Raw genomic sequence first — 11318 nt, 5'->3', positions numbered from 1 at the left:
TGTCATTATCTGAGATTAATATCCTGACCATCCACTTTCAGCTGTGTATTTGTATTTAACTTTTTCCATATTCATAGAATCGGTTTTAGAGAAATTACTGATGTGACGATTCTACAATTTTTTCTTAATTAAGTCCATCACTCCTAGTTTTAAAAACTATTTAATTAATGATTAGTGCTTTCTATTAACTAATGATTCATTAATACGAGTACCAATTATTCTTTGATATAAGAATTATAAAATAGATGTTGACACAAAATAGGGCTGCATACAATTTCCAAGTGACCGTAGAAGATGAATATGTGAAACAAGGCGTAGGGAAAGCTCCCTTCCGACAGACCAGCGGGCACGAAATCTACGCTCGATTGCCGCCAGCAAGAAGCCACGTGGCTGAGCACGATGCGGCGGCGGCCCCCACTCTAACTCTGCCTCCCCTCTTTTTTTTCCCTTCGTAACGATCGTTTTGCGGAGCCAATGCCATCGGTGAGCATTAGATCGAACACCTGACGGCTGATCGTGTTGTTAATTGGAGTGAGGAAGATGAAGTTGGCGGTGGAAGTGGTGGACGCGGCGGAGCTCATGGCCAAGGACCGGCACGGGTCGGCGAGTCCCTTCGTGGAGGTGGAATTCGAAGGGCAGGTGCAGCGCACGCAGACTAAGCAGAAGGACCTCAGCCCCGCCTGGAACGAGACTCTGCTCTTCAACGTTCCTGATCCTTCCCAGCTCCCCCACCGCACCATCGAGGTCTGTGTTTACCATGACGCCACTAAGCCCGGCGGCGGCGGCGGCCACCAGCGCAACTTCCTCGGCCGCGTCCGCCTCTCCGGCGTCTCCGTCGCGCCCTCCGCTGCGGAGGCCGGAGTTCATCGCTACCCCCTCGACAAGCGCGGCTTCTTTTCAAACGTCCGCGGTGACATCGCCCTTCGGGTCTACGCGCTGCCCGACGCCTTCCCCTCGGGCCCCTCCCCCGCCCCGGCTACCCATGTACGTGACGCTCCCCCCCTTTTCGTCAGCGAGCCGGCGTCAATCGAGGCTACGGGTTTGAAGAAGTCAACAGATGATGAAGCGAAGGATGAACCGCCCCGATCATTCTTCTCGATTCCGGCGGCCTTCGGCGGCGCTGGTGGGCAGATGAACCAAGCGGCTGCGGGAGGGGCGCCACCGCTGGTCCAAGTACGAGCAGAGCCATCTGCGGCGGGAGCACCAGTGCGGCCGCCGGCGATAATTATGGCCGGCAAGCCGGAATTCGGACTTGTAGAGACTGCCCCGCCACTTGCAAGCCGCCTGGGGTATCGCACCAGTGACAAGATGGCCGCCGCTTACGACATGGTGGAGCAGATGAGGTACCTGTACGTAAACGTGGTGAAAGCCCGCGACCTCCCCACCATGGACCTCACCGGCTCCCTCGATCCCTACGTGGAGGTGAAGCTGGGCAACTACAAGGGCGTCACCAAGCACCTGGAGAAGAATGCCAACCCGGTGTGGCGCCAGGTGTTTGCCTTCTCCAAGGGCAACATTCAGGCGAGCCAGCTGGAGGTGGTGGTCAAGGATAAGGACCTGGTGCGGGACGACTTCGTCGGCCGCGTCGTCTTCGAGCTGACGGACGTGCCGCAGCGCGTGCCCCCCGACAGCCCGCTCGCCCCGCAGTGGTACCGCCTCGAGGACAAGAAGGGCGACAAGCTCAAGAAGGGGGAGGTCATGCTGGCCGTGTGGATGGGCACGCAGGCCGACGAGGCATTCCCGGATGCTTGGCACTCTGACGCCCATACCGTCGCCGCCGCCGACGCCCTCGCCACCACTCGCTCCAAGGTCTATTTCTCCCCCAAGCTCATCTACCTCCGCGTGCAGGCCATCGAGGCGCAGGACCTCGTCCCAGCCGACAAGAGCCGGCCGCCGAACATGATCCTCAAGATTCAACTCGGGGGGCAGGTCCGCCGCACGCGGCCAGTAGCCGGCACGACCAACCCAATTTGGGGCGACGAATTCCTGCTCGTGGCGTCGGAGCCGTTCGACGAACCGCTCGTCTTCACGGTCGAGGACCGGGTGGCCGCTAACCAGGACGAGCCTGTCGGACGGCTGAACCTGCCTGTCTCCGCCGCCCACAAGCGGACAGAGAACAAGCAGTTTGAGTCACGGTGGTACAGCTTAGCCAAGCCGAGCGCCTCGAAGGAGGAGGCCGGCGGCGACAAGAAGGAGAAATTCTCCAGCAAACTCCACGTCCGCCTCTACCTCGAGACGGGATATCACGTGCTCGACGAATCGACCCACTACAGCAGCGACTTCCAGCCGGCGGCGAAGATCCTCCGCAAGTCGAGCATCGGCATCTTAGAGCTGGGAATCCTCAGCGCCCGCAATCTGATCCCAATGAAGGCCAAGGAGGGCCGCACTACCGATGCTTACTGCGTCGCCAAGTACGGCCCCAAATGGGTGAGGACGAGGACTCTGCTCAGCACCCTGTCTCCGCAGTGGAACGAGCAGTACACTTGGGAGGTGTTCGACCCTTCCACAGTACTCACCGTCGCCGTGTTCGACAATGGCCACCTCGCCGGCCACAAGGAGGACGCCAAGGATCAGCGAATCGGAAAAGTACGCATCCGCCTCTCCACGTTGGAGGCCGACCGCGTCTACACCCACTTCTATCCCCTGTTAGTGCTTCAGCCTTCTGGAGTGAAGAAGACCGGGGAGCTGCACCTCGCCGTGCGCTTCTCCTGTACCTCCTGGATTAACATGCTCGCGCTCTATGGCAAGCCGCTGCTCCCCAAGATGCACTACACGGTGCCCATCTCCGTAATGCAGATGGACAGCCTCCGCCGGCAGGCCATGATGATCGTCGCGATAAGGCTCGGCCGCGCGGAGCCGCCGCTACGGAAGGAGGTAGTGGAGTACTTGCTCGACGTGGACATATACATGTGGAGCATTCGCCGGAGCAAGGCCAACTTCGACCGCCTCACCTCTCTGCTCTCCGGCGCCACCGCAATCGCCAAATGGTTCGACGCGGTGAGTAAATGGAAGAACCCAGTGACCACGGTGCTGGTACACGTCCTGTTCCTTATACTGGTCTTCTTCCCGGAGTTGATTCTGCCGACCATCTTCCTCTACTTGTCCGTGATCGGGATTTGGCGCTACCGGCTCCGGCCGCGTCACCCGTCGCACATGGACCCGAGGCTGTCCCGCGCGGATTCGGCGAACCCGGACGAGCTCGACGAGGAGTTCGACTCGTTCCCGACGACGAAGGCCGCGGACCTAGTGCGGATGAGGTACGACAGGCTGCGGAGCGTGGCCGGACGGGTGCAGACGGTGGCGGGCGACCTGGCGTCGCAGGGCGAGCGGGCGCAGGCTATACTGAGCTGGAGGGATCCGAGGGCCACCGCCATCTGCGCTCTGATCTTCATCGTCCTCGCCGTCGTCTTCTACGTGACCCCATTCCAGGTGGTGGTGGTGCTCGTGGGTATGTACCTTCTCCGGCACCCCAAATTCAGAAGCAAGATGCCGTCCGTTCCATTTAACTTCTACCGCCGTCTGCCGTCTAAATCCGACATGCTTCTCTGAGATCTCTCAGTGCAAATGGAAATAAAAAGTACATCTGTGTACCTAAACCTCAAGAATCTGTGAAGAATGTGCAAGATAAAGATCGTCTGTGCCGTCTTTCACGGTGGAAAAGGTTAAAAGTGATCAGGGTGGATGAGAATCCAACAGTTGAGAATTAGTCGACACAACGAAGAAGCTTCTGTGGGCCATCAAGGTTTCTTCCTCTTGTGTCATAATTCAGCGACATCTTCTCGATCATGCCAGTGTGTGTATTCTGTGTACAGTTTGCATATAAACTATATGAGTGCGATCATAATGTGCGTGTGTGGGTGATCCTACTTGTTACTGAAACTCTGGAGTAATAAAATGGCCATTTCAATTTGATTTTTTTTTTTCATTATATATTTTTTTTCATAAAAAATTAAAAGTTCATAAAAGTCCTTCCTTTTTATTCATCATAAAAAGGACACCCAACTAATGTATTCAATCAAATTTGGCCGTCCATCATCTTTAGCTATCCACCTAAAAAAACATAGATCACCATCACTTAATTACTTTAATGTCTATGTGTTTCCACCTAAACTTGTTCCTCTGGGCCGAGTTACTCCTTTTCTTAGAATAAATGGGGAGCACTCCCATCATGTAGTCTATCAGTCCAATAATTTATAACTCAACTGTTAATTAAAGAAAATTTATTTGTTAATTTACTTAAACTGGATATCAATCCTTATATGCTTAAGAAATTAAGAAAATGTTGTGTTGATGCATTATTGCCCCAGAGGCAATAGATATAGTTTTTTTTTAATTAGCATTAGTATTCAGTTTACACCGATTACTCCTTAGGGTGACCAGTCCCGCTTCATGAAAATTTTTCATTAGCCATCAATGTAAATCAGAAAGCGCTCGCAGCAAATATTCCATCAGTATAGTATTCTTAGGTTAACCATCCACTAAGAAAAATTTATCTATTAATTTATCAAGATAAAACTCAAGTTTTAGATATTTAAGAAATTAAGAAGATATTCTATAGCTGCGTTGGTTCATAGCAATGGATGCATCTTTTTATTCATATTAAATGTGCTAAAATTAATCATGCATACTAACAAATGAGACCTTTTTTTCTTACTTGTTTAATCACTTTGGAAGCATGAATAGACTTTAAGAGTCTCTTGAGATGCTGCTATTTATATTTAGATTTAAAATTTAATAAAAATAAAATTATGTATCAGTGCCAAAATTATAAATAGCTTTTTTTTTAAATTTTTTTTATATCATTAATCACTTTAAAAGTAAAAGTGGACATCAATAGCTTCTATCTATTCAAATTTAACAATTAATTAATAAAATTATCATATAATAGTTTTGGATAAATCTACTATATGATAATTTTAAAGTTGTTTTGTCACTTTAAAGGCATAGGTAAATTCCAATGACTTATAAGTACATCTATATATTCAAATTTATAATTTAATAAAAATATCATGTAATAAATGATAGAGCATCTTACTTAAGAATTAGAGAATATGAAAAAAAAATGATGATCAAACAACCTATGTCTAGGAAATGAAAGCAACACACAAGGAGGATGTCTAGTGAAACTTGAATGTTCAAGGTAGAGGTAAGAGCTATCCGATGAGTCAACCTCATCGAAGTATAATGAAAGAAATTATGAACGTGATTGTGTGGAAAAAGAAATTGGCTCCCAAGTTCTTCAATGTTTATGAGCATTGTCAAGTTATGTAGACATGAGGACTAATTAATACTTGCATAGAGATGATGGAACCTAAGAAAGCTCTTTGTGTAATGTCTATCCACAAGTAGATGGTTGGGATAGGAGCCTTCAATATAGTGTTAGATACATCCTCTTGGAGGTTGCTCCAAGAAGATGTATCTAAATGAGTGGGCTTGATATCTTTTGGTGTTAGTGATCTTTAGGACTTCTTGATTCATAAATTTCAACTCCATGAAAAATGGTATTCGTTTTTTGCTAAAAGGATTTAGAATCCTTTTGACCATATTCATAGATTGTTTTGAGTTGCAATAAAGATATATGGGTTTGGATCCATTGATGCTCTTTTGAATAACAATGATCGGTGAGTCAAATGCCCACGTACCAATTTATAATGGTTGATGATGTTGAAATAGACATCCTTGTTTCACTATTGAAGACAAGCTAGTGAGCCGCATGCTAGGAAACAATTAATATCACTAAGGTTTCGGGAGTTTGAATGCTTAATCTAGAGCTTAGAGCTTTATCTAATATAAGGTAGCATGATGTTGCTCTTGGTAAAGAGGAGACTTATATGATCTATTAGTTTATCTATGAAGTTGGATGAATCTCCCTAGTCCACCCTTTAAATCTGAAACTTCCATTAATGCACATAATGGAAACTAGATATAAAATATTTAGTAAATGAAATTATATATTATAGAAATTAAGAAAAAGAAAAAAAATAGTCATATTATTGAATCCAAAATTGATGTTTAGAAATATAGAGTATAAGATCTTATATAGTTCAGTTAAGAAATCTTAAACTCTAAATATAAGAGGAAAAAAGATCAAATTGTCCTAAAAACTATAGACAAATAAATATATATAATCTAACATCCTCCCTCAAACTCATGATACTACCGCTAGAAGCATTGACAGTTGGTCAGATAAGAAACGAAAAAGTGAAGCAGAATATGACTTGGTAAACATATCAACAATCTGTAGCTTTGAAGGAACAAAAGACAATGTGATGGTGTCAATCTGAAGATGATGACGAGTAATATGACAATCAATTTCAATATATTTTGTCCACTCATAAAAAACTGAATTGCGTGTAATTTTGAATAACACTTTGATTATCACAATATAACGGAGTAGGTTGATGAAGAGAAATACTCAAGCAACCAACGCAACCAAGAAAAGCACAACCATATCTGCAAGCAACCAACATAATCAAACTATCTCACAAGTAGTTGAGGTCATGACACGATACTCAGCTTCTATGGAAGATCTAGAAATAACATCTTGCTTCTTACTCTTCCAAAAATGAGGGAATCACAAAGAAAAACGTAGAAACCAGTGGTAGATTTACGATCCGTAGGATCACCAGTCCAATTAGCATCAGAGTATGCACGTTGTTCAAGAGATGAAGTAGAAGGAAAAAGGCTTTGAAATTGAGTGCCCCGAAGATACCTGAGAATACGAAGAACGGCAGCCCAATGAACTATAGTTGGTGCAGCGATAAATTGACTAACCACATGAACAACATACGCAATATCTAGACGAGTCACAATGAGATAAACCAAGTTTCCAACAATAGTTCTGTACAAACTAGGATCCGACAAAGGTGAGTCATCAGATAGAGAATACTGAGTATTAGTCTCAATAGGAGTATCAACGACTCTATTATCAGTAAGACGAACACGCTCAAACAGATCAGATATATACTTTGACTGGGATAAAAGATAACCTTTCGGGGAATAAGCAACCTCAATGCCCAGAAAATAGCGTAGTATACCCAAGTATTTTATAGCAAAACGACGAGCCAACTCAGACTTCAAAGAAGCAATTCCATCAGAGTAATAATCATGTCATCAATATATAATGATAAAAGAATATGACTTGCATTCGCACATCTAACAAATAATGCTGAATTATGATTACTAGAATGGAAACCAAGCAAGGTAATTGATCCGGTGGTAAGAGCCCGGGACCCCCTAACGAGGGGTCAACGCCACGTGGAAGTCAAAGAGCCAGGTGGTCCGTCGAAGAACGGTGAGCCGATCGGACTCATGAGAAAAGGGCAGACCGATCTGTCTGCCAGTAAACATCTAAGGAACCCTGACAGAGATCGGGGTTCCGACGCTCAATGGAACAGTAAATAATGACCGAGCGGAAGGGTGCGCCGCCCGGCCGGCGGAGGGAATAAGGGCCGTCCGGACGGCGCTCTTCGTCCAGCCGGACGGACGGACATCCTGGCCGGCTAGGGGTAGATAGGGACAGGAACATCTGCTGACAGTCGTCAAGTCCTAAAGCTAGGCCATACTCGTAGTCTGACGGCCAGGTGTTCTCTTGTCCCATCGAAGACATGCTTGGATTGTAGCAGTATGGTTCAAGTAAGCTTTCTGACAGGTGCATACCGAGGTATGGGCTGCGGACACGTATGCGCCTTGGTGGACGTGCATTGGTTCTTTCACCGCTCTATATAAAGAGCCTCTTACTTCGCCGGAGGTACGCAAAAAACATCTCTGGAGCCACTCTTTTCCACTGTTTGCTTGCCTGACTTGAGCGTCGGAGGGTCGCCACCGGGAATCCCTTCCCGGCCCGACTTCTGTGCAGGTTCGCCGGAGCTTCGGAGGCCTACTCCATCGACTAGGAGCGCGCCACGTGCCCAGCGTCCTTTGGTTCGGCGATTCGGACAGGATCAGTAATCACTGTAGAGAACTTCTCAAACTAAGCACGAGGTGCTTGTTTGACACCATAAAGCACTTTACGAAACCTGCAAACTTCACCAGGTTGGTGTGAAATACCAGGAGGAGGTGTCATATAAATTTCTTCATGAAGATCACCATTTAGAAATGCATTCTTGACATCCATCTGAGATATTCTCCATCGATGAACAAAAGCAACAATAATCAAAGTACGAACAGTCGCTATTTTTACAACAGGAGCAAATGTTTCCTTATAATCCATATCATACTCTTGAGAATAACCTTTAGCAACAAGACAAACTTTGTATCGCTTGATAGATCCATCAGATTTAGTTTTGATCTTATATACCCAACGAGAACCAATAGTATGTTTTCCCAGTGGCAATGGAACCAAATCCCATGTATGAGTCTGATGTAAAGCAGTTAGTTCCTCAGCCATAGCACTCTGCCAAAGTGGATTACAAATAGCTTCTCTATAGGATACATGCTCAGAAAGACAATGAATAGATGCAACAAATGAAGCAAAAGAATGAGAATAACAAGAGTAAGCAAAATTTGGCAGTTTAGTAGACTTACGAACATGAGTGGATTGACAACGGTGGAGAGAAGGATCATCCGTAATCTCAGGAGATGATTGGGTAGTGGCAGAAGGAGAAGCATGTGGAGTGGATATCTCAGGAACCAAAGTACCATATTCAGTTAAGCTACTAGTAGGAGTTGTGGGTGAAACTTCCACAGTGTTAGTATTGAAAGGATCAATACAAAATAGATCTGACTTTGTCATATTATGCGGACTAGCTAGAATAGAAAAGAATGGAATATACTCAAGAAACATAACATGACGAGAGATATACAATTTTTGACTAACTGGATCAAAATAATGATATCTTTTTTGAGTAATACCATAACTAAAAAAGACAAAGACCAGACTGAGGGGCTAATTTATTATGCTCAATATGTGGATGAAGGACAAAGAAAGTATAACCAAAACACGCAAAGAGGAATAGAGAGGAGCATGCCCATACAATTTTTCAAAAGGTGATACACCTAAATTGTGTGAGGTTGAAATTTTATTAATCACGTGAGAAGCGGTAAAGATTGCTTCCCCTCAAAAGGTACTAGAACACTAGTAGACAATAAAAATGAACAGACTATTTCAACAAAATGCCTATATTTTCGTTCAACCACACTATTCTGTTTAGGAGTGTTTGTATAAGAGGTTTAATGAATAATACCCATCATAAGCAAGTAATTGTGAAAAATGATTCGAAGTGTATTCACCCCCCAAATCATAACGAAAACACTTTATGCCACTAGAATGTTAAGTTTTCACAAGAGCTCTGAAGTTGCTGAAAATGGTAAGATAATCAAACCTATGTTTCATAAGATAAACTCAAGTGTAATGAGTGTAATCATCAATAAACGAAACATAATACCTTGACCCTATTGGAGCAATCCCAATGGTCTGTGCGACCATGTGTTTTGGTATTTGGGCAAAGGGTTTAAGTTAGGTTCACCCTTGTTATGTGATACGTGTACTTAAGTTGTGCAGGACTGCAGGATATACATGTGACTCAGGTTGACGACCTCGGGTCCAGTGAAGGATGGAGCATCCGAGGGACCGTGGACAAGGCAGCGAGAACAAGGGCCGAGGGAAGCGACTTCGAGGCATACACGAAGGATGGCATTGGGGATGAGCCGCGGGCTTGAATGCATCTGAGAGACGAGAGCCAAAGGAAGTAGGCTTGAAGGCAAGAGGTCAAGGCTGCAAAGAAGCATCAAGTGAGTCATAAGGGTGAGGGTACGAGTGCACGAGAGATTGTACTCGGAGTAAAATCCTAGTTTCAAGGTTTTACTGTAGCGTTACTGTAGCGCTATTGTAACAGTCGACTGCATGTTTTATCAGTCGACTGGTGCAGTCGACGACGCAGTTAACTGGGTGCGAATAGAATGATTCTGTTCATTCGGTTAGTGTGGATTAGTCGACTGCATGTTTTAGCAGTCGACTGCACCAGTCGACTGCAAGTTTTAGCAGTCGACTGGTATCGAGCCGTTGGGATGTAATGGTCGAATTTCTACAGAAGCCAGTCTACTGCATGTTTTTGGCAGTCGACTGGTAGGCGGGGTTTTCAACCCGTGACCTATATAACCAAAGCTTGGGAGCTTGGTTATAGTTGACGAAATAGAGGTGGTTAATCTCTATTAGTAGTCTACCTGTGCCCTAGCTTGTAAAGAGTCCTTGGTGAGAGTTGTGGTGAAGTTTCTCCACCCATAAGGAGCTACGTGGGCTAGCCGGAGGTCTTTCGGGGAGTAATATACCGACGGATAAGGATCGTCCACCTCAAGGACACGCTGTGGAGTAGGAGCTTTATCTCCGAACCACGTAAATAATCGTGTAGCTTGGTTTGTATTCTTTCTTGTCTTTAGTTTAATTTCCTTTAGCTTGTTTGTTTTGTATATTCTGCTGCGTATACTAACAAGTGTAGGAAGATCAATAGATTTGGGGGCGCCGTCTATCCAACCCCCCTTTAAGTCGGCCACCGATCCCTTACAGACCCCTCTTTTGTAGGAATAGGAGAGAGTCCCCACACATCAGAATGGATAAAATCAAAATGAAGCAGAAGAAAAAGAAAGACTTTTAGAAAATGGTAAGGCAAAAAATTTAACCAGTTTACAACCACTACAATAAGAAATATCAGAACTTTTTAAAGGTCTTAATACTCCTATAAAAACTAAAAACTACAAATGAGATGCTGAAATATGACTTAATCGAGAGTCACAAATAAAAATAAGAAAATGAACGATTCAAATGAAAAGATGATAAATCCACACTCGAAGCTACAACTTCTAGTACTTTGAGTTGATCTAAAATATAAAGTCCTACTTGCCTACGACTTGTCGCAATCAGTCTCTGAGATTGCGCGTCCTTAACATAACAATTGGATAAAGAAAAAGAGACTAGGTATCCAGACTCACATAATTGACTAATAGAAATAAGATTTAAAGTAAGACTCAAAATATAATAAACATTAGTAAGAGATAAACAAGATGTAACAATTGAACCGACACCTACTAATAACATAGGAGTACCATTAATAATCACAATAGATATAGATGAACAGGGAGAAAAAAAATAAAAGATGATAAATTAGATGACATATGATGGGTGGCATCATAGTCCAAAATCCATAAGGATGAAGATATACCTGAAATACCAAACGATGATAATCCTATATGAGAGGAAGTTGACATGCAGAGGGTTGTGAAGCAAGGAACTGTTGAAACTACTCTAACATATACGAATCAGATTTCCATGAAATATTTACACGACCAGGAATGATGATAGAACGAATAATATTCAGAATAAC

At 44.5% G+C, this 11318-nt stretch overlaps 1 protein-coding gene across 1 annotated transcript; it reads left to right on the top strand.

Moving 5' to 3' along the window:
- Window positions 1–525: 525 nt before the first annotated feature.
- LOC122046408 (FT-interacting protein 3-like) lies at window positions 526–3912 on the top strand. The gene has a single exon (XM_042607096.1). The coding sequence runs from the start codon at window positions 541–543 to the stop codon at window positions 3547–3549; it is 3009 nt and encodes a 1002-aa protein (XP_042463030.1). The 5' UTR covers window positions 526–540; the 3' UTR covers window positions 3550–3912.
- The last annotated feature ends 7406 nt before the right edge of the window (window positions 3913–11318 follow it).

Source organism: Zingiber officinale, chromosome 2B (genome assembly GCF_018446385.1).
Source record: "Zingiber officinale cultivar Zhangliang chromosome 2B, Zo_v1.1, whole genome shotgun sequence".
Lineage (NCBI taxonomy): Eukaryota > Viridiplantae > Streptophyta > Magnoliopsida > Zingiberales > Zingiberaceae > Zingiber > Zingiber officinale.
The sequence above is the reverse complement of the archived record's forward strand: the minus strand, read 5'-3'. Positions and strand labels throughout refer to the sequence as shown.

Excerpts from the sequence above, each read along its gene's own strand:
- LOC122046408 (XM_042607096.1), top strand. The coding sequence starts at position 541 with ATGAAGTTGGCGGTGGAAGTGGTGGACGCGGCGGAGCTCATGGCCAAG.